Consider the following 24,348-nt stretch of genomic DNA (forward strand, 5'->3'; position numbering starts at 1 on the left):
ATGAATCCATATCATTTTATGGTAATAAATAAAAACTCATGTACTTGCTGTCTCTCACTAATTTGGTGTATCTTATAAGCTACAGAGAAGCTGACTACTCTTAGATCATAGAATATCCATTCTATGGGGCAGCCTTGAACCAACGGGCTCACTGTAAAAGTCTAATATCCAAAGACTGCAATAACATTTTGGAAAGCATCCCCTAGCAAAGAGCGGGAAGTCAGTAAATTGTTTATGAATTAAAGTTCATTGTTTTGAATGGCACATGGAAGAAAAGTGAAGCGACTACCATAAAGAAACAAATAAGAACAAGGAAAGATATGATAAAGCAGATGGAAGATACAAGGCAAAAGTCATAAACATTACTAAAAACTGTATTCAAACTTTTCTATGATTTTTTTCACCAAAACAAAAGAATAAGAGAACTAGCAGATGTTTTAAATACATAAGACATTTCATTGTGATTATGGGACAAGAAATGGTTGTTTGACCAACTTAAGAGGAAAAGATGGACTATGCCAAAAGAAGTTGTTGAGAAGGATAGTTATTACTGTTGGATCAAAAAAAATTTTTTTCTTCATCAGAAAAACTGATTTTTTCTTTCAGAAAATTGCATGTGAATTTCTGAGAATTATTAACAACCTATGCTAAAAATAAATAATCTTTTTCACAAATATAATATTGGTGACCAAAGACTGTACTTGTCACAGGACTCAAAGCTCTATTTTTTTCAGTTTATTTTTTTGCCTCACTGTTAATGAATAGGTTTTGTTAATTCTCTTATCTCAATCCTATTACTTGTTCAGAGCTATTTCTGTAAGGGTCATCAATATCCAGGGATCTTAAATCTGAGCTTAAACCTGTTCCACTTCAAGAGGAGTTTAGCAGACAGTAATTCTTATCCACTGAACACAATCAAGAACACCAGGCACAGAAAACTAAACTGTCTAAACTGTGAGTCTTCTTGATAATGTAATTTTAAGAATTTTACCTTAGGGGGGAAATAATGATTTCACTGTTTATATATTATTGTGAGTTCATTAAAAATATTTCTAAGTAACATTAAGTAATATTTATCCATATGAAGATAATTAAATACCGTGCGTGAATGTGCTCGGTCGTGTATGACTCTGCAGATCAGCCCACCAGGTTCCTCTGTCCATGGGATTTCCCAGGCAAGAATACTAGTGGGTTGCCATTTTCTCCTCTAAGCGGTCTTCCGGACCCAGGGATCTAAACTGCTTCTCCTGCGTCTCCAGCATTGGTAGGCAAATTCTTGACCACTGAGCCACCTGAGAAGACCCTAAGTACTGTATATCTTTCCCTTTTAAAGTGATTTGCACAAGTCATCTTCATTAAGTTCAGGGTAAACACACAATTTTGAATATGATATTCTAGAATGTTAAAACCATGAATAGAGGATTTAACTTTGAAATTTACAATTCTTCAGTCCTTCCTTTGAGTGAAGGGTGAACTGAAGGAAAGAAGTGATGATTCCTTATACTTTGTGCAGTTGACTCCCAAACTGTGAAAGGGAGTATTAGCATTCAGCACTAAAGCACTCTCAGATCTCTGAACCAGATATTTAACCAGCTTTGTGTTCCTGGGTTTTCTTATTGATATTATATTTTTTGTTGTTATTTTAATCTTTAAGGATAATAATATCTGTTTCAGAAGGTTACTTCAAGAATTTAATGAGAAATTAAAAAAAAATAAAGGGGTTTATTGAGATTTATTAAATTAGGTAAAATTTTCCTCTCAATTGTTTTTTGGGTTTTTTTTTTTTTTTTTTTTTGCATTTTACTCCTGTGGAGATGATTATTATTACTAATAAAACTTAACAGTTTTCATCATGAAAATGAATGTAGTGAGGTTTTTCCCATACTTTTTCCATGGAATATTTTTATTAACTACAAAGATATACAGTATATATATATATATATAAGCTTTAAATATATATTTAAATATACATGATATATATTTATTATATATATTTTAATATATATATATTTGACCATTATTCATGCTACTTAGAATTACCTAATGTTAAACCTAGAAAAAATTTTAAACATCACCTATTCACCACAGTAATTTTTTGCCTAAATATTATGTTTATAAGCTGGATTTAATGTTACATAAGCTGTTGTCAAATATGTGTGTTAGTCACTCAGTCATGTCCGACTCCTCACAACCCCATGGGGTGCAGTCCAGCAGGCTCCCTTGTCCATGGAATTCTGCAGGAAAGAACACTGGAGTGGGTTGCCATTTCCTTCTCTGCTGTCAAATATATATGTATATATAAAACATCTGTGATGTCTATAACAGAATTCAAATAGTATGTCCTGATATAGTGCTTTTACAAGATACAAGATATACCTGCTCTGAATTTCCCATAGGATTTTGACATTTCTATTTTTTTTTTTTTTTTCAGAACAAGTAAGAAAATATCTATATGCAATAAGAGCAAACCTGGATAAGTTAATGTCTTCTTAATTTGTTAGGAACAATAATTCAGTTATAATTTGAAAGCTCCTATTTTCCAAGAACATTTTTTACTGATGATACTAGTTGAGAAATAGATTGTTATTTGTTATACCTTCCTGAGATACAAATTGTTCAAAGCTTCCCTACATCTTCCACTTGCCCTGTCTCATTTGTTGAAAAATCAAAACTATTTGAGAAAGTTAGAAGCTGAGAAAACATTCTATCTGCTCTGCAGTGTCTTACATTAAAGCTCCTATTATAGTTCTTCTATCAATGTTATCATAATCTTTAGACACAACATAGGGAAAAGGTAATAAAGTAAGGGATGTCATCAATAGTATCAATACTTGAGTTTCATATGTAAGGGAAAGGAAAAGAGTATTTGCTTAGAGCCAATCATTTGTTCACCATTATTTGTTACAGCCATTTTGAGGATGGTATGTCCCATATTCCACTCATCTTTCTGGGTATTTATTTTTAAAGAAAGCTCTCCTTATGATGTAAAAATATAAAAGTTGACTTCCCCCCAAATTAACAGCTAGACAGACTAGAAGTGGTAACAGAAATCCTGAGTGCTGTTATTGTGTCTGCAAAGTCCTACTCCACTAGACAACTGAAATTCAGAAAATATATGAATCACTGTGACATAAATGCTGAAATTTAAAGAGAAAATCACTTATGAGTTAAAAAAATTAGAAGTAGAGAAGTAATTCAATGGAAAACAAGTGTGTCGCATTCAAATTAAAATCACCTCCCATTTTCCACTTATGTATACATCTTTAGAAAATCTTTTTACTATTGTTTTCAAGACAATTTCATGTACATTTTATTAGCCCATACTTCATGACTTCAAATTAATCTCCTTCAGGTTTCATACTCTTAAGTGCCGTGTGGCAAACAGACATTGCTAGAAGTAAGTCAAAATAATGGTAAAGGATCTTAGTAATGAAATAAGAGAATAAAACAGCTTTGAGGTAAATGTATAACATGTGTGTGGCTATGTATATACACACACAACACATATACATATGCACATGTATTTGGGTGAGGGAGCTAATTAGACATAAGAAGTACATATACATATTGATTACAAATAAAATTTATATTAGTATGACTATATTGGAAGGACTAATGCTGAAGCTGAAACTCCAATACTTTGGCCCCCTGATGCAAAGAACTGACTCATCTGAAAAGACCCTGATGCTGGGAAAGATTGAAGGTGGGAGGAGAAAGGGGACGACAGAAGATGAGATGGTTGGATGGCATCATCGACTCAGTGGACATGAGTTTGAGTATATTCTAGGAGTTGGTGATGGACAGGGAGGCCTGGCATGCTGCAGTCCATGGGGTTGCAAAGAGTCAGACACGACTGAGCGACTGAACTGAATTTTAAATATTTGGTTCTAGTACCTAAAAATTTTAATTACTTGCTAATTATCATTTTGAAAAGTGAAAAAAGAAAGAAAGCGTTAGTTGCTCAGTCATGTCTAACTCTTTGTGACCCCATGGACTGTAGCCCTACCAGGCTCCTCTCTCCATGGAATTCTCCAGGCAACAATATTGGAGTGGGTAGCCATTCCCTTTTTCAAGACCTGACCCAGGGATCGAGCCCAAGTCTCCTATACTGCGGGCAAATTCTTTACCATCTGAGCCACCTGCAAAGCCTACTACTAAATATTATACATTTTACATCCTTTTATCTTTACACAGTTGTTTGAGGTAGACACTATTTGATCACTCCAATCTTACAGATAGAGAAAACGAAAGCACAGAGAATTTGGTGATTTGATCAACATCACATACCCAGTAACAGGCAGAACTAGATTTGAACCTAAGAGTTTATGTGTTGTTAATCATTATGCTATACTGTCACTTGGAAGCATTGCAATGCATGGTTTTGCCCACAAGAAGCTAATTCTTCATTGGGTAGAAGATATATATAAATAAACCAGTTAGAGAGTAACTCAAGAAATTAACTGATGTGAGCCATAAAATCCCTTCTATATTAATATTAAACCAAGACCACTTAATTCTTACTAAAAATCTCCAATTCATAGTCAGTACATAAAATAGTGGAGTGGGGTAGAGAAAGAGGAAATTGTGGCTTGGGTGAAATCATCAGTTACTTTTGTGATCTGAGAGATAATGATGTCTTCACAAGTCCAGTAATAGCTTCCATGATCTGACATGGTGCCGTCAGACCTATCTGATATGAAATTTCCACCACTAATCACTTTTTTTAAGAAAATAAAGAAAAACCGGAACGGTTTTCTACAGGCGCCCATATGACATTGGTAAGACAGTTGCGGCAGGGGTTAAAACATCTGACATTAATATAGCAGCACTGGTGAGAGCATTAGCCTGGCTTAGTTGATCAGATTAGCTCACAGTCACCTTGGAAAACACAGGAAGGCAAAGATATAAGAAGATGTATGGTTAAAGGGAGGAAAATATAGAACATGAAGCCCTGCTTGGATGTATCATCCTTACAGAGCCGCAGACCAAGACACAGAATCCAGAATTCTATCAAAAGTGAAGGTGAAGGAGAATATCTGTAGACTTTCCTCACCAAGAAGTTTTGCTTGGTTTTATCCACCTAATGGCACAGTATGTTCTAAGTATGCCTTAAAGATAGATAATTTGGTATATCCCACTTCAGATAAAGAATTATTTTAATCAAGCACTTCAGTACTTTATTCCCAGTCAGTTATTTATATCTCATGGCTAATCACGTTCAGACATAATAATGCCATTTTTAGTACAGCACCTTCTCTGAAACAGCTTCTTATTCAATGTGTTTTCCAAAGGGAACATGTGCATTCATGTATAAGAGAGGGGGAAGGCTATTTGCTTTTAATTGTATAATAACAACAAAAAATTATTTCAAAAATTTCACAGTGAAGATTCTTTAATACTCTGTGATTTTTACATTTTTGATGTTCATGGAAAGATGCCATGTATGTCAAAACAAGATCATTTTTATCTTTGGTTGTTGGATCTCTTTATTTTGTACTTAGAGAAACCAGTGTCAGGATACAGCATCTAAAACCTTAAATTACAATTGAAAAAAAGAAAAGGAATGAAAACACATTTACCTGGACCTCAGCCCTAGTAAATAAAATGGAATATTTCTATGGAGGCTTCCCCCTGCTCTGGCATTTATGCCTTTTATTTCTCAACAGCAAATAATACTTACTGAAATGCTTAAGACAATTTTTTCCCTCTGTATGGAAAATACTGATAAACAGTGTATTCTTAAGTGCACTATAGTTACTTAATCTGACCTAGACCAAGGTGAACCCATACATTCTGAACAAAGTCTATGTATCACTCTTCTGATCTATTTTTTAACACAATAGATTGTATTGTATTTAATTTGTATTGTAGTTAGCATGTGGACTGCAGCCCTGCAGGCTCCTCTGTCCATGGAATTTGCTAGGCAAGAATATTGGAGTGAGTGGCCATTTCCTACTCCAGAGGATCTTCCCAACCCAGGGATCAAATCGGCATCTCCCGCATCTCCTGCACTGGCAGGAGATTCCTTACCACTGAGCCACCTGTACCATTCTTTACCAGCTAAACCCAATGGGTAGTTAGCATAGAACATCAATATTTTTCCACAGACATCAGAACAACCCCAAGACTGGCCAAGAAAATAACCGGCACTTGTATTATTTGATAGGTAGGAGTTTCCTGGCCTATATTTTTAAAGGACCTCTGTGGCATCCCAGGAATGCGGGTCCAGAGCAGAGAAAGAACTAATAAACAATCTAAAAAACGGGTAACATAATCCTAACTATGCCTCATTTCCCTACCTGCCATTCTTAAAGGATAGTTGGGGAAATGTGAGAAATGCTGAGGCCCCAAACCAAAGCCTTACAATGTAAGGAAAAGACAGGCCATATAGAAGTACAGAAATAGTGGCCAGAATCTGTATAATTTAGATAATGCTTTACAATTAAGAGTCAGGTGCTATGGACTCAACTGTATCCCTCCAAATTCATATGTTGATGACCTAATTCCAAATGTAATGGCATTTTGAGATAAGTAATTAATAAGGAAATAATTAATGGTTAAATGAGGTTATGAGGGTAGGGCCTTGATTCATAGGATTAATGTCCTGACAATATGAGATGTCAGAACTCCAGCTCTCTGTATCATTTAATAACACAGGGAGGTGACTTTCTGCAAACCAGTAAGAGAGGCTTCACCGGAAATCAATCTTAATCTGAGACTTCTAGCCTACAGAAATGTAAGAAAATAAATTTCTGTTGTTTAAGCTTCAAAGTCTGTCACATTTTGTTATAGCAGTCCTAGCAGACTAAGTCACCAGTAAACTAGGTTTATATGTGATTTTTTACAAGTAGAAAAGTGGTATAAAGTTTTAAAGACTAAAGTGTTAGCTTGTAAACATATGCCACACGTTGAGAAGATTTTATATAAAAGGTGAGCTACATAAAAACAGGACTAAGAAACAGGCTTAATTTTTGAATTTGCTCTTAAAGATTGCTGAAGCCATAGAACTGTTTCTTCAGTTACATTTAAAAAGGCTTCCCTGGTGTCCAGATGGTAAAGAATCTGCCTGCAATGCAGGACACCTGAGTTCAATCCTGGATTGGGAAGATCCCCTGGAGAAGGAAATGGCAACCCACTCCAGGATTCTTGCCTGGAGAATTCCATGGACAGAAGAGCTTGATGGGCTACAGTCCATGGGGTTGCAAAGAGTTGGACACAACTGAGCGACTAACACTTTCACTTTCACATTGAAAAATTCAAATGTCATTGTTTGGAATGTAGAATTAATTATCTTAAAATGGTTGAGATGAGTCTTTGAGTGAAGTATCTCACTTTGCTACACAAATCTCAACACCAAGATCAGTGCAACATTTCCATAATTTTGCTACACAAGCGAGAGTAGTTCTATAAAGAGCATTTTGCAGTTTTATTTGGATATGAAATTGAAGCATATTGCCTATTACACTTGCTTTTATCAGTGATCCAGAGACACAGGATTGATGATAAATTCTCAGGCAATATGTATGACTGTCAAGAACCAACAGCAGGCAAAGCCATTTTGTCTTTTGCATTAACTTTCCAGAGTCATTATCAGTCATTTAGAATTTATTCAGAAAACTTGAAATAAACAGACTCTTCTATTACATTTGGTATAAATGAATGAGGTTTAATCCAAAGCAGAGAAATATATAATTCATATAAATACTATCTCAAGAAATATATAATTCAAATATATACTATCTCAAGAAATATATCATTAGAATAAGTATTATCTCAAAGAATAAGGACATAGTGACTTATTGATTTGCTATTTTTCATATTCTCATCTTGGTTTTAATGCTTATTCAAAAATGAGGTGGATTTGTTTCATTAATTCATTCATTCATTGAGCATGTTATTGAATAGTGGAAAAAACAAGGATTTTAGAAATTTGGAAGTCAGAGAAACCTGGATTTGAAATTGAGTTCTATCTACTCCATACTACTTCTGTGAGCTTTGGCAAGTCACTGAATCTCTCAGAGCCTGAGAATTCACATCTGAAAAATGAGGAAAAGGTTTTGTGAACATTTAAAATAGTCTGTATATAAAGTGGACATACCACTTCGATTCTTTCTAAATTGCTGCCGTCATTTATGGACTTTTTTACAACATGTGAAACAATTATCAGAAGTAAGACAGTGACAAGTAAAGACTAGTCTTTGTCCTGGAAGAACTTACAGTAATGAAGCATGTAAGATAAGTTCTAGAAACTGTTGTGGATGCTAGGACAGAAATGAGTTTAAGGTTCAGTGATGAGACGATCACACTATTTGAAAACTCACCAGTAAATTACCACAGTTAGTATTGAAAGCAAAGCTCTTCTTTAGGAACACTGAGACTCTATAGTCAGTTCTAAACTAGATATTTTGATTAGATTAAATCAACATAAATGAAATGACTAATGAATGTCATCACAGCTTCATGTGAACAGGAGTAATGACAACAATGAGATATTCTAAGGGTGGACTTGGGGTTTTTAGAGAGATTTTAAAAGCAAATATTTAAGAATTTTACTCACTTCCTTTCTATTCCAGGTCACTATTTTGTGTAAAACAGGAACTAAAAGAAAAATTGTTTTAAATTGTCACATTTTATTTCTTAGTAATTACTAAACCATGGATGGGGGGTGCTAGAGTTTTGAAGACATAGTTTGAAAAATCTTATCCTATATAAGCTACTATTTTAACATAAAATCTTGTCCCATATAAGCTACTATTTTAACATACTATTAAATCCTAAACTAAGAGAAAAATAAAACCTAACTTGGTAGAATTATACTTTTAAATTCTATTTCTCGCCAATATTATTTTCACTTTTAAGAGTTTTGTAGTACTCATTTGAATGGTAGTCTGTCAAAGGTCATCCAAACACCATTTTTACTTAACACAGATTTTATTAATTGAAACAGTATTATAACTGTCTGAAATAATAAAGAACACTAACACAGATTTTTATAATATATCATATGGAAAATAGAGTAATTCTTGAACCACAGTAAATCTTAGGGAAGGTGGCAGATTTTTTTGTCTTCTTGCTCAACTTTATCACCAATTTCCAATCATATCTGTTATTCCCAATAACATCTATAACTCATCATTTAATATTGTATTGTTTACAATGATTGTATTTACAATATTATTGTGTTTACAATAACACAAAGTCTTGTAAAATCCTATTATTACTTTAAATCCTTTTAACCTAAAGTAGACATGGAATTTTTTAGCTACTAATAATACCACTGCAAATTAAATATTGATCATATTTTTAAATGACTATTATACATAGAAATATATAGAAATTATTTTATTTTATAGATTTACATAGCACTTACCATGTGCAAGCATCTAAGCACCTTCCAAATACTAATTGGATTAATTTTAGGATACAAAAGCAAATTTTGACAAGAATAAATTATTTGAGATAATCAGAAAACCTCAGAGTAAGTTGATGAAGGGGATATTAACAGGTGTACCCCACTCCAGTACTCTTGCCTGAATAATCCCACGGATGGAGGAGCCTAGTAGGCTGCAGTTCATGGGGTCGCTAGGAGTCGGACACGACTGAGCGACTTCACTTTCACTTTTCACTTTCATGCATTGGAGAAGGAAATGGCAACCCACTCCAGTGTTCTTGCCTGGAGAATCCCAGGGATGGAGCCTGGTGGGTGCCGTCTATGGGGTCGCACAGAGTCGGACACGACTGAAGTGACTTAGCAGCGGCAGCAGCTCAAACTTATCAATAACTAATAAGCTTGTGTCTTCCTCTACAGTGTCTTCAAGCAAATACACCTCTTCCAATTTTTTTTCCAATTTCTGTCTCTGTTGTAAATTTTACCAATCTATGTGAAAGTGAAGTCGCTCAGTCGTGTCCGACTCTTTGCGACCCCGTGGACTGTAGCCTACCAGGCTCCTCTGTCCATGGGATTCTCCAGGCAAGAGTACTGGAGTGGGTTGCCATTTCCTTCTCCAGGGGATCTTCCCGACCCAGGGATCGAACCCTGGTCTCCCTCATTGCAGGCAGACGCTTTAACCTCTGAGCCACCAGGGAAGCCCTCTAACTCAAACGGAGGCATTAGGTAAGGAATGGACTCTATCTTTTACTACACAGGCAACTTGGCTTACTTAAGTTTTGAATTTGTGAATGCCATACTAGATGAGTTTTGTTCTTCATGTAACTCAGAGTCCAAAGAAAAGGCTGGCCCATAGTCTATTCTTTTCTTTTTAGCTGTGGTGGGTCTCAGTTACAGCTCACAGGCTTCTCTTTAGTTGTGGCAGCCAGGCTCATTAGTTGTGGTGTGCAGGTGTGTGGGCTTAGCTGTCCTGCAGCATGTGGGATCTTAGTTCCCCAGGATCAAACCCAGGTCTCCTACTTTGCAAGGAGGATTCTTAACGACTGGACCATCAGTGAAGACCCCCACAGTCTACTCTTAACATAGACTAATCCAATCAATGGATCAGGTTTTCCCCCAAGTAACTGGATTATCTTTTCAGTAAAAGAATTCCTTGAAATTGGTGAAAGTTCTTTTTGAAAACTGAAATTTCTTTTTTCTCCACTAGATTGCCAACTAGGTTGGCAAGAAACAGGTTAAGAAGCAGGATGCTTCTCTCTCTTCACCATGTGAAGTAAAATTTCACATAGGTTTTCTTAAACTTATGTACATTTGTTGTAAATAGTAGCTATCCCATATAATCAATTTATTTTTGCAAAATAAAAGAGACTAGCCCTTTCATTGTCATTCATTTGAAATACCAATTAAAAAAAAAAGAGAGAAACTAGCTTGAAACCAACTTTCTGAGGACTAAATACCTATTGAAGTTATCAAACATTTTCCATTACTTTGTTCTTCTGAAGAAAATTTATATTAATTTTTCTTAGAAGCAAAAATTACTTTTAAGTAATTCCAGTAGGTAATTAAGTGGATTCTTTTGTCCAACAGCATTTACTTACTTCTGTTTCCTCTTATTTTCATTTTCTTTTATTCTTTTTCATAACTAAATTTATTAAAATTTAAAATTATCTATTATAGTTATTTACTTATTTTTAATTAATTTATTTTAATTAGAGGCTAACTACTTTATAATATTGTAGTAGTTTTTGCCATCCATTCACATGAATCAGCCATGGGTGTACATGTGTCTCCCCATCTCGAACCCCCCCTCCAGCTCCCTCCCCATCTCATTCTTTTCGGTTGTCCCAGTACACCAGCTTTGAGTGCCCTGTTTCATGCATCGAACTTGGACTGGTTATCTATTTCACATATGGTAATGTACATGTTTCAGTGCTATTCTCTCAAATCATCCCACCTTTGCCTTCTTTCACAGAGTCCAAAAGTCTGTACTTTACATCTGTGTCTCTTTTGCTGTCTTGCATATAGGGTCATCATTACATCTTTCTAAATTCCATATATGTGTGCTAATATACTGTATTGTTGCTTTTGTTTCTGACTTACTTCAGTCTGTATAATAGGCTCCAGTTTCATCCACCTCATTAGAACTGACTCAAATGTGTTCTTTGCTATAGCTGAGTAATATTTCATTGTGTACATGTACCACAACTTTCTTATCCATTCACCTGCATGGAAGCAACAGCTGGGTTGCTTCCTTTCCGAATTATTGTAAACAGTGCTGCAATGAACATTGGGGTACACATGTCTCTTTCAATTCTGGTTTCCTCAGTGTGTATGCTCTGCAGTGGGATTGCTGGATCATATGGCAGTTCTATTTTCAGTTTTTTAAGGAATCTCCACACTGTTCTCCATAGTGGCTGTACTAGTTTGCATTCCCACCAACAACATAAGAGGATTCCCTTTTCTCCACACCTTCTCCAGCATTTTTTCTTTGTAGACATTTTGATGGCAGCCATTCTGATAGGTGTGAGATGGTACCTCATTGTGGTTTTGATTTGCATTTCTCTAATAATAAGTGATGTTGAGCATCTGTTTGTTAGCCATCTGTATGTCTTCTTTGGAGAAATGTCTGTTTAGTTCTTTGGCCCATTTTTGGGCCATTGGGTTGTTTATTTTTCTGGTATTGAGCTGCATGAGCTGCTTGTATATTTTGGAGATTAATTCCTTGTCAGTTGTATATTTATAGTCACATATATACTGTGGAATAGACCGGCATCCCCTTGACTGCTTTTTCTTAAAAGTCTTTTCTTGTTCAAATTGGCAATCAAACTGGCAAAGACCTTTGACCTCCAGTGATTCTGGGTAGGAATTGTAATGAGGGAAACAATAAAATTAAGATGCCAGTCCGAATGTTGGGGGACAAAGTCTCAGCAAGAAAGGAATTGAGACAAAGAGTTCTGGTTTACCATTCTGTGCCTTGGGAAAGCACCAAGCAGACCAAGCTCAGTGTCTATCAACAAAAAATTAAGAGGGGATCAACACATAAGCTGGATGATATCACTGCTTAAAACTGACTTTGAAAGAAAAAGACAAAGGGGAAAGAGTAGAAGAGGGAGAAAAAGTAAAAAGAGAGTATATCCCCCTGTTAGTTTATCCTCCCTGACTTGAAAATTTCAAGAAAATCACAACTATAGAGACTTTCTTAGGGTATGTGTTAGTATGTATATTAGAGTTTTCCAGATAATGGAAAGATAAATATGCAAATAAGTTGGATTTGAATGTGAACCAGGAATAAATAAGTTCTACACAAGGGCATCAAGGAGGTTGCTAAGAATAAAACTTCACATGCTTTCAGTGGATTTTGTGACGATTTATTTTAGCTTCTCAAAATTCTATAGGCATAGTTACTGGTTGCTTCCATTTGGTTGATGGGTGACATCACCAAAACATGCTTTATGGTATGGAGAGCAGTTACGGAATAAGGCTTCAAATTGCACTGTTCCTTAAGATCAAAAATCTTTAATGCCAACTTAGAAGCTGGATTTGTCGAACCATACTGAGAAAAAATGACACGGTATCTTAACTTCCATTTAAAAGTTAATGCTTTAAGACTCAGCTCTAAGATCAAAAGTAGGTTCAAATCCTCGCTCTACCACTTACTATGTGATCTTAGCTAGTAAAACTTAAACTCCCTGTCCTTTAGCTTCCTTGCCTGTAAAATGGCATTAACAATGTCCCTGCTACATATGACTGTGTGAGAATTAGTGAGTTTTGACACATAAAATGATTGATACAATGCCAGGCACATACAAGTGTTCATCAGTTCAGTTCAGTTCAGTCGCTCAGTCGTGTCCGACTCTTTGTGACCCCATGAATCGCAGCACGCCAGGCCTCCCTATCCATCACCAACTCCCAAGTATGTAATTATTATTAATTAAAACATTATTAATATATAAAATGATTGTAATTTTATGAAATTTGGTAACAGTAATAAAAAAGAAAATCAGTAATAAATAATACTCATTAAGTATATAGACCTAAACTGAAGACTTTTTAAAGACAAACTATAAATTATGTAAAATTCTTAGGTCAAAATATCTTTAATGACCCAAATATTAAATTAATGTCCTTTTACGAGGTAGGCAGAATGCTAAACACCATATCACTTAGTGACAACCCTTAGCTTACATGGAACCTGGCAGCAGAATAGAAATACATCTATTTCTCCTAGAATTCATTGGTCATCATTACTTCTTTGTTCATCCTATAGATCATATCAAACTAAATCTCTAAAATGGAAGAAGCAAAAAGCCAAAGTTTGGAGGAAGACTTTGAAGGACAGGCCTCACATACAGGTAAGCAAAGTCAGAAGAAAAAAACAACTGTAAAATTAAAATTAAATTTGGAGATCTCTTATTGTCATTGCTGCTGCTGCTGTCGCTTCAGTCGTTTCTGACTCTGTGCGACCCCATAGACGGCAGCCCACTAGGCTCCTCTGTCCCTGGGATTCTCCAGGCAAGAACACTGGAGTGGGTTGCCATTTCCTTCTCCAATGCATGAAAGTGAAAAGTGAAAGTGAAGTCGCTCAGTCATGTCCGACTCTTTGCAACCCCATGGACTGCAGCCTACCAGGCTCCTCTGTCCATGGGATTTTCTAGGCAAGAGTACTGGAGTGGGGTGCCATTGCCTTTTGTCATTACTCAGTATGAAACTTAAGTAATACCTTTGAATGGGTTGATGGAATCATCTAAAAAATATTTGACTGCATAAATTAATGTGAAATCAAATACTTTTGAAACAATTTTAATTAGATATCAAAGAAAGAGAAAAACACTGATTATTGAGAATTTCTTGCTGTCTGTCATAAAACCTATCTACACTATTAAGCGACTTTCCTTCTCTCCTAATTTCCCCCGCTATGGGCTTTCTTTGCCATTGTAAACAATAGAAAATCAAAATAAAAATAAATAAATTGAGTTTTTAATTTTAATTTTTTGAATCTAAAAAAACAATAATTTTAAAAATTTATTTGTTTTAATTGGAGGCTAATTACTTTACAATATTGCATTGGTTTTGCCATATATCAATATGAATCCGCCAGGAGTGTACACGTGTTCCCCATCCTGAACCCCCCACCCACCTCCCTCCCCATAAAATCTTAAATAAAATTGATTTCAATATTCTTCCAGAATAACTTAGACTTCATTTTATCCAAAGCCTGTTTTCTTGATCTGTTAAATTGTGTGTGGCTGTCTATATACCACTAGCAAGAGTTTAAAAGTCAAATAGCATGGTTTAAATTTTTAAATTCAAGTTTCTTTTAACTCTATTGAATCTCATTTAAGTCATACTCCCTTCTCTGTTTAATAATCATATAGAATTTTTAGATTTAGTCAGGAACTTGAATGAATTTATATGAATATGAAACAAAAATCCATGAAAACTAATTTCATAATGACAGTGACCTTCTAAGTATAACACAAAACCAAGAAATCACAAAGGAAGATTGATATATTTAGCTATATAAATGAGGAAAAGAAAGAAGGAAGAGAGAAAGGGAAGAAACATGGAAAGGGGAGACAATTTGCTTTAAATTTTATTCCAGGACCCAAAGGAGTAATAAATGACTGGAGAAAGTTTAAGTTGGAGAGTGAAGATAGTGATTCAGTTGCACCCAGCAAGAAGGAGATTCTCAGACAAATGTCTTCTCCTCAGAGTAGAGATGACAAAGACTCAAAAGAAAGATTCAGCAGAAAGGTAAGATAAGCAAAAAAAAAATCTATTATTTATTATTAATAATCTACAATATGTTTTTATTAAAGTATTGTTTGTATTAGCAAAAAAAAAAAAAAGCGGGGGGGGGAGGGGAATGCAGTAAGTGCCTTTGCCTATGAAGTTGTCATAGGCAACTGTTAAAAAAAAGAGTTACAAATACATGATCTGACTTAGAGGTAGTTCCACAATATGAGAAAGCAAGATGCAGAAAGTTATGTGATACCATTTTCTAGAGCAATAGAAAACAAACACTGTATTTGTATTTATGCTGAAATGATTATATGAGCATCTATGTAAAAAAGTACAAAAAGACATTGACCAAACTGACAATATTGGTTAAGTGGAAGGGTGGGGTTCATTGACAGTTCTCAGCTTCCTCCTTCAAAGGAGGAGGAAGAAGGTAAGCAGAATAAGCCGCAATATAGCCATGATTTTTTTTAAAGGCGCATTTTAAAAAATTCTCATTTGTCTCTTATTATATAATGTGTATGTAAATCATTATTTGTGGTTCAGTCTGTTTAACAGAGAACTATGATAGCAACTTCCGAGAAGGCAATGGCATCCCACTCCAGTACTCTTGCCTGGAAAATCCCATGGGCGGAGGAGCCTGGTAGGCTATAGTCCATGGGGTAGCTAAGAGTCAGACACAGCTGAGCAACTTCACTTTCACTTTTCACTTTCATGCATTGGAGAAGGAAATGGCAACCCACTCCAGTGTTCTTGCCTGGAGAATCCCAGGGATGGGGGAGCCTGGTGGGCTGCCGTCTATGGGGTCGCACAGAGTTGGACACGACTGAAGCAACTTAGCAGCAGCATGATAGCAACTTACAAATTATACAAAACATTTAACAATGGTTAGGGTTAAAATAAATTAATTTGGAAAGATAAACTTAAAGCAGAAAAAAATACGATAAGAAGAATGAGATAAAAAAAAGAGAATGAGGACATTAGAAAAGCAAATATAGGAGGAAGAAACAAGAGAACAACAAAAGCACCAGATATTTCTACTTAATCCTGGTATCTTCTATAAAAAACCTACCTCATAGGTTTACTGTGAAGATTAAGAAAATAATCTATATAAATTATCTAATAAATAGTAAATTTTCCATAAATTTGGGGGTCACCCAACTTCCATGGTTCTGGGCTGCTCCACATCAATTAATCACACTATATCCCAGCAACACTCCTTTATATCATGTGTGTGTGCATGTGTATGTGTGAAGGGAGAGGGTGTTTAAAATTCTATTGCCTAAATCATAATGACATTGCAATTAAGAAAGGCTCTGCAGGTAATTTTATATTCCAGCTGCAGTGAAAAGTAGCTGTCTTGCAAATAGAAGTTAGGTCTTTTCTCATTTTAGCCTAAACCAGTGCATACAAATCACCTGGAGGGCTTGTTTAAACATGGCTCACTCAGCCTCACCCTTCCAGATTCTGATTCAGTAGATCTGGGGTGGTGTCCCCAAATTCACGTTTCCCAGAACTTTTCAGCTGGCGGTGATGCCACTAGTCTTCTGGCTAATCTGGTGAACTCCAAATATTAGTAAAAGCTGTCTTGCTTAAATGCCATCCTACAGATTCCAAAAAAATCAGTAAGTGATTAGACAAAATCTTTTAAACAACTTTTGTTGAGGAGGCAATAATGTCCAAAGGCATTTGTTGGGGACACATTTAAACGAGTGTGCAGGCACTTGTGTGCACATGTGTGTATTTACAGTTTTATGAAAGTCACTCTAAAGTAGGCCTTGCTGGGTTTTTTTTCACCCAAACTGGAACATTCCATGACCATCTCACAGCTCAACTATATTCAGCAATACTAATGTATGCATTTAATCATGAAATAATTACTGAACCTCTATTATGGGCCAGACACAAAACATATTAGAGAGTGATGAATGACACACAAAAAACTCCTGCCCCCACAGAACACAAAAGTTAGGAAAACTAATATTAGACAAATAAATATATATAATGATATCAAGTATTATTTGTTACTATGAAGAAAAATAATAAAGCAAAAGGGGTAGTAAGTATGGGGCAGGGACACTTTTAGGTAGAATAATCAAAGAAGGTGACATTTGAACAAATGAGGTGGAAGAAAAGGCCACCTCAGGAGGCAGTGAAAGTGAGTCACTGAGCCGCGTCTGACTCTTTGCAACCCCGTGGAGGTAGAGGAGATAGCAAATGCAAACTCTTAAAGTTGAGAACGGGTTTGTTATGTATAAGGAGTACAAATTTCTGACTGATTGATCTCTATCATTTCTTTCGTCTATTCCCAGATGAGCGTTCAAGAATATGAACTAATCCACAAAGACAAAGAAGATGAAACTTGCCTTCGTAAATACCGCAGACAGTGTATGCAGGATATGCACCAGAAGCTGAGTTTCGGGCCTAGATATGGGTTTGTGTATGAGCTGGAATCTGGGGAGCAATTCCTGGAAACCATTGAAAAGGAACAGAAAATCACCACTATCGTTGTTCATATTTATGAAGATGGTATCAAGGGCTGTGATGCTCTAAACAGTAGCTTGACATGCCTTGCAGCCGAATACCCTATGGTCAAGTTTTGTAAAATAAAGGCTTCTAATACAGGCGCCGGAGACCGCTTTTCCTCAGATGTACTCCCCACGCTGCTTGTCTACAAAGGTGGGGAACTCCTAAGCAATTTCATTAGTGTTACTGAACAGCTGGCTGAAGAATTTTTTACTGGGGATGTGGAGTCTTTCCTAAATGAATATGGGTTATTACCTGAAAAGGAGATGCATGTCCTAGAGCAGAGCAACATGGAAGAGGATATGGAATAAAGATTCACTATGTCAATGTTTCATATTTCATATTTCTCCTTTAAGCATTGAACATTGATTTTGGTAGTATTCACATTCTTTTAGGGAATACCAAACATAGCCCTGGCTTTTCTAATTTGGGGAAGAAAAACTCCAGACTGACACTAAAATTATATGATTAGCATGTCTTAATATTAGTTACTCAAGCTGATATAACACTTTACCTCAAAGCATTGTAGTCTTCAGCAATATGTTAGTAGACAAACAGGATATGAAAAATACTGTGAAAGTTTTCAAAAATCCCTTTCAAGTTATATGTTGGCTTTTTTATTCCATGCTTTTCCTCATTGTTATTACTAGGTTTTTCAAATTATATTGTTAATTATAAATTTGCTTGTGTAATAAGAATAAAGTCTTGTAAGGAAATACATTCTCTATTTGAAGTCTGTTCTCTCTTAAATATTATATTATCAAGCCCTAAAACATTATATAACCCAATATACAAATAAATTTTCATTTGGTAAGATATTTTATATTCCAAATAAACTAATACATAAACTTAGAAACACTGTGGCACATTAAAATTATTTTTTAAAAGTATTCGTTTAAAAATACAGTTTCAGAGTTTCAGAAAATAACTTTAAGAAAAAAAGCGAATAGAAGCAAGGTCTTTTGTTTTTTTAGACAAAAGAATAATATTTAGTGGTAATAATAATTATAACTATCATTTATTGATTGTCTTTTAAGGGCCAATATTTTATACATGTCATTTCTAATACTTAACCACAATTCTGCAAGTAAATATTACTACCATTTCATAAATGATGAAATTGAAATTCAGAGAAATAGAAGTTCTACTTTCATTTCCCTTGAAAACACTTGGAAAACTCTCCTGCTACACAAACACATGGAAATGCAAAATAAAATATAATTTGAAAAAATGTTTTTAAATGAAGAAATGAGATGAAGAGCAAGATAAAAGAAATTTCTAGGTATCTGAATCAGAGCAAAAAATAACCATGAGTGAGAGCCAAAATATGTCCTATTATTGAAGGCATGGTGCTTGGTAAATAATCAAAAATGTGCTCTCAGTGACAAGTGTGCTTAAAACAGGTTGGCACATTTTCCCCTGATGAGACAATGTTGAAGCCAGACATATATCACAAGTTCTAGTCTCCACTCTCCTAGATGACTACTTTATGGCTTCTCTGCTTTCCTTAAACCTTTTTTACCCAGGTCCAAACACTTCACCTTGTCCATATTTCATTGACGAAACAGAAATTATCAGATGAGCCCTGCCTCACCTTTCCATCACCAATCTAAAATGTGCACCTGCGTGTAAACACTGTTTCCGTTGACGTGAACACGGAAGAAGTTTATGCAGCCATCTAAGGTCAACGGAGAAAACGATGCTGTGGATCTGATGCTCACCTGCACAGTAATTTTACTCCTGAAATTATCTCCCTTCTACTTGCATCATATATTTCTCACTTTCTCTATGTTGTATTATTCATATTGGCTTGGAAATGAGTTTTTAAACTGTCCGCTATTTAAAATATGCCCCTTAAAATTTCCAGCTATCCTTCACTTCTCTGCTTCCCTTTAAAATCATGTCTCCTGAAAGAAGGGTCTAAAGTCATTATCTTTATTCCTCATTTCCAATTTTTTTCATCCAACTCCAATCAGGTCTTTGTCCCAAGCACTCTAATTACAGTTGTAGTCAACTTGTCAAACTGAATCTTATTTCTTATAAGTTGTATTGTAATAGGGAAGAATAAATCTGACTCCATATTGGATCTGTCTCTTCTATGTTAACCTTTGTATTATACTGCTTTTGCTATAAGCTGATCACTATAAGAATGTTGCCTACAACCTGAAATATACAGGATAGCCCATTCTCAAGGCTCTGACTATTAAATATGAAACATTTTCCATTTGTATAGAGATTAAAAAGTTGCACAGCTGAGAATAACATTTGTCTTGTTGGAGGTTTATAGGAACACTGTCACCAGGATTACATGGACAGCTGCAAGAACAAAGGATTCCAGCACCAAAAAGTTTGCAAAAATCAACCACAATCCCTTTCCTTTTAGTATAAAAGACGCTTGAATCGTAACTCAGATAAGATGATTCTTTGGGACACAGTCCACCATCTTCTCAGTGTGCTGGTTTTCTGAATAATGAATTCCTCACCACAACAACTCCTCTCTTAATTTCTTGGCCTGTTGTGCAGCAAGCAGTATGAGCTTAGACTCAGTAACATTATTCCTTATTTTATTCTATCTCCTATAAGCATGTGTCAGCACTGATCACCTTCCATGTTAAGTCACTTCTTCTAGCTTCTTTGAAACTACAGTCTATTTATATACTACCGACTATTCCTTCTAAATCTCCTTCTGTAACTTCTCTAAACATTCATCCTAGATAGCCCTCTCCCACCTATAGTCTTAAATACTATTTATATTTAGACTGCTTTCAAAATCCCATTTCCAGCTCTACCTCTCTTCTGGACTCCAAAATCTCATTTCTCAATTGGAGGAAAGGAGGAAAAAAGGAAAAGAAGAATGGTAAAGAAAAAGAAGGTCTGCAATTACCTTAGATAATGGTGATACAAATGTGGTTGAGACAGAATTCCTAACTATGACTAGCTTACAATGACCAGTCTCTAGCATATAGTTGCTACAATAAGTAGTTTCTGCTTTTGAATCCAAAATTCCATCTTTTATTCCTCTTTATAAATTGGGAAAGGCATTTTAAATACCCTGTGGCCTATTTCTAACTTGATGAATGCTAGACATAACAAAAAGATAAAAAATGCTGCGAGGGAGACTGAAGGGTAATTATATATAAAGTGAGGAGCTTTTAAAAAATAGTTCCACATATTTTCTATTATCAAGTAACTGCAATGAATTTATTAATCTCTTACCTGGTTCTCTGTCAGGGAATTATTGGACTTAAAAACCATAGCAAAAATAGGATCTTTATATGTATATTTATAATTTAAAAACTCCTTAGTAAAACAGCTCTTTTAGATTGATATTAATTCCATGGACTAGAAGTAAATATTTAAAAAGATGACTGCAAGGCAGTGAGGAAGAATAGTCAAACATGTATCTCAAAAGAAAACAATATTTTAAGATTAAAGTGTAAGTTCTTTTCAATCATCAGCCATTATTAACTGCAGAGTAGTGTGGCTTCATAGGGCAGAGGGAGAAAAGCACCACTTAATGGTGAAAGAAGACTCTCATCTACAGAAAAGAAGAAAAATGAGTGCTTTGAAACAATTCTCGTTCAATGAAAGCTTTACTCTTTTAAGAAATGACCCACTGTGCATTAATTTAAAATAGAGAGCTGGCAAGCTTAAGCAGGACTAGACCCTGGAATGTATTTAACCCACAACTGCCAAATCAAAAGTAACTAGGTGGCACCTAAGTAGAGGGAGCAGTGATGATAGCAACCAGTCTCAAAATAAGCGCTCCGTGACTAAGAGATGCCAGAGTGAGGCTTTGATGAGTGCATCAGGAAGAGCCAGACAAAAGGCAGGATTTGACTAGAATATTTGAAGCCCGCTGCTGCAGAAATCCTGGATTACAAACTCCCCTCATGTAAACACTTAATCTGCTATGATATTTGGCAGGAGGAGAGAAAAAGAAAATTTTTGCCTCAGCAAAAGAATGAATTTTTTTTAATGTAAAGATTTCAAATGTCATAACACGTTCCAAATCAAACCACCCAAATAAGAACTGGAATAGACTTGAAAAAAAAAGCCAAGAGCGGTAGTTGGAAAATAATAGGAAAATCTGTAGCGAATAGCAGAATTATCTTGGAAAGTGAGAAGCTTATTCACTAGTTTACAAAATTTATTGATAAGCTGCAATGTGCCATGCAGTGCCTGTGACCTTAGGGAGCTCAAGGTAAAGAGATATTTAAACAAGCAGTAGATGAATAATGCACTTACATTTGTATATAAACCTATGTCATATTAGTGGTGGCAGTTAGTATTCTGAGCACTGGTGCCAGACTTTCTAGGTTTGAATCTACTCACTAATTCTGTGACCTTAGGCAAGTTAGTTAACCTCTTTATACCTGTTTCTTCATCTATAAAATAAGGAAAATAACAGCACATTTTGGGGAAAAAAAAAAGTAAATTATGTAAACTACTTAGAATGGCACCTGTCACATAATAAGTATCACCCAATGTTAGTTATTATTGTGATAATTATATATTGTTATATATCATGATTTATGAAGTAAAATGGTAATATGGTACATAAATATAAGATCTCAAGATATGCTTACATAAATAGAAGCTCATTTATGAAGAACTTGGAATGTGATTATCTACCCAAACATACCACTTATTCCTCTATATAAGACCTTATTTTTAAAATCTATATATTTGAACTGAAAGAGAAAGATTATAAAAAACTGTCATTTCAAATTGACTACAGATACCACAATAAATATAAATTAAATTAGCTTTGAAAATAGAAGTACCAAATAAACATTAGCACACAAATAAGAAAGAAATCTACACAATATTGGTGGTGCTAAAGTACCCACCTGCCAATGCAGGAGACATAAGAGATGTGGGTTCAATCCCTGAGCTCAATCCCTGGGTCGGGAAGATCCCCTGGAGGAGGGCATGGCAACCCACTCCAGTATTTCAGCCTGGAGAATTGAATAGACAGAGGAGCCTAGAGGGCTACAGCCCATGGGGTTACAAAGAGTAGGACACAACTGAAGTGACTTAGCACACATGCACATACTGAATTTACTGCAGAATATAATTACGATCATAATCTAGCCCCTCAAATAAATCTGCTGCTGCTGCTAAGTCACTTCAGTCGTGTCCGACTCTGTGCGACCCCACAGACGGCAGCCCATCAGGCTCCCTCATCCCTGGGATTCTCCAGGCAAGAACACTGGACTGGGTTGCCATTTCCTTCTCCAATGCATGAAAGTGAAAAGTGAAAGCTATTATCTTACAGTAAAAATTTGATCTGTTTTTCTTTGTTCTTTTTCCAAATATTCAACAAATATTTGAGTGTCTAATATGTACAAGGAATTATCTAATATGTACAACAGAGGGGTGGTGATTAAAATGGGAAACATATAGTCATTTCTTCTTCTCAAGATACTTGCATCTAGGAGCACACATTTCTGAAATTTAATTTAAAAGATGGGTATTTATTTTTATTTGTTACTAAGGCCTTTTCTTCTGGAACCCAAGCTGATATTGAATTTCAGTGAAGAAACTGTCATTCACTGAGGCCCCTCTGATTACCGAACACACTGCTGTATCTACTTAGTTACTCCTCTTACTGTCACTACTAAACTTTTTGAATCTTCAATTTCAATATACCATTCTCTGATGATAGCCATCTACCCCTTCAACGCTCTCAATCCTCTACTTCCAACGCATATTCTTTAAGACCTCCACTTTCTCAGCCTTATCTTTTTAACAGTATCTCCATGTTCATGGTTTCTATCCTTCCCATGTGGCCTAGACACTTGGCAGATGACATCAACCACCTTCCTGCTGGCCCACTCCATATTTCGCCCTTTTATTCCTCCAAAGCACTTCTCTTTTAAGTCCCCAAAGTTCTGAACATTTCAACCAGAGTCCATAGATTGTCCAGTAAACAATTCCCTCTTCCATTTCTCACAACCAACATTTCAAACCTCTCTCATTCTCCCTCAGCCCTCTCCTTACAAATCCTTCCTCCTCTGAACAAATGACCTTGATTTCAACATTGCAGAAGAAACTGAGCCTCCTCAGCAAGAACTTCCCTAATTATTTACCTCATAGATATTAACCCACTATTTGCCATTTCATTGTTCTCAAAGATGTCTCTCCTTACAAGGCTAATCCTGATATCTGTGATTTTAATCAGATTATATCATTCAAATTTCACAAGCTTTTTGCTTATATTATATAATTTTTCTTCTCCTTCTAATTAATTTCTTATTCACAACCTAAAGTCAAGTATGTATCTCTGATTACAATTTTTTTCTCTAGGTCTTCAGAATTCTCACTAGCTGTGATGCTCTCTAACATTCTCCTTCTCTTCATTGCCATATTCTTGAAAAAAAAAATCCATGTCCTTATTAATCTTTTCTTTCTTTCCATTTACTTCTCTACCTCTCTTTCTCAACCACTCCACTAAAAGTGATTCTGACAATGACCTCTGTGTCAGGAAGGTTTCTAGCAAGGAACAACACAACAGAAAGGTATGACTGAAGGAAGCTTAATGAAGAGACTACATGTATATACATACATATGTGCTATATGTATATATACAAGGATGTGGGCAGGAAATGAACAAGAAATGGTATAGTACCACAGGGCCAGCAACAGGTGAAAATGACTACTACCCACCCCCCACCCCCCCAGGCCTTAAG

At 35.5% G+C, this 24,348-nt stretch overlaps 1 protein-coding gene across 1 annotated transcript; it reads left to right on the forward strand.

The window, feature by feature from the left end:
• Positions 1 to 819: 819 nt before the first annotated feature.
• PDC (phosducin) lies at positions 820 to 17,964 on the forward strand. The gene is made up of 4 exons (XM_006060525.4): positions 820 to 954; positions 13,656 to 13,740; positions 14,991 to 15,142; positions 17,440 to 17,964. The coding sequence occupies exons 2-4, from the start codon at positions 13,680 to 13,682 to the stop codon at positions 17,962 to 17,964; spliced, it is 738 nt and encodes a 245-aa protein (XP_006060587.1). The 5' UTR covers positions 820 to 954; positions 13,656 to 13,679.
• Positions 17,965 to 24,348: the final 6,384 nt, after the last annotated feature.

The sequence above is a fragment of the Bubalus bubalis genome, chromosome 5, assembly GCF_019923935.1.
Source record: "Bubalus bubalis isolate 160015118507 breed Murrah chromosome 5, NDDB_SH_1, whole genome shotgun sequence".
Classification (NCBI taxonomy): domain Eukaryota; kingdom Metazoa; phylum Chordata; class Mammalia; order Artiodactyla; family Bovidae; genus Bubalus; species Bubalus bubalis.

What these genes read in the sequence shown, in the direction of transcription:
- PDC (XM_006060525.4), top strand. Translation starts at nt 13,680, where the DNA reads ATGGAAGAAGCAAAAAGCCAAAGTTTGGAGGAAGACTTTGAAGGACAG. An exon ending in AGGACAGGCCTCACATACAG is followed by an intron (nt 13,741 to 14,990) that starts GTAAGCAAAGTC and finishes ATTTTATTCCAG; the next exon opens with GACCCAAAGGAGTAATAAAT. An exon ending in AAGAAAGATTCAGCAGAAAG is followed by an intron (nt 15,143 to 17,439) that starts GTAAGATAAGCA and finishes GTCTATTCCCAG; the next exon opens with ATGAGCGTTCAAGAATATGA.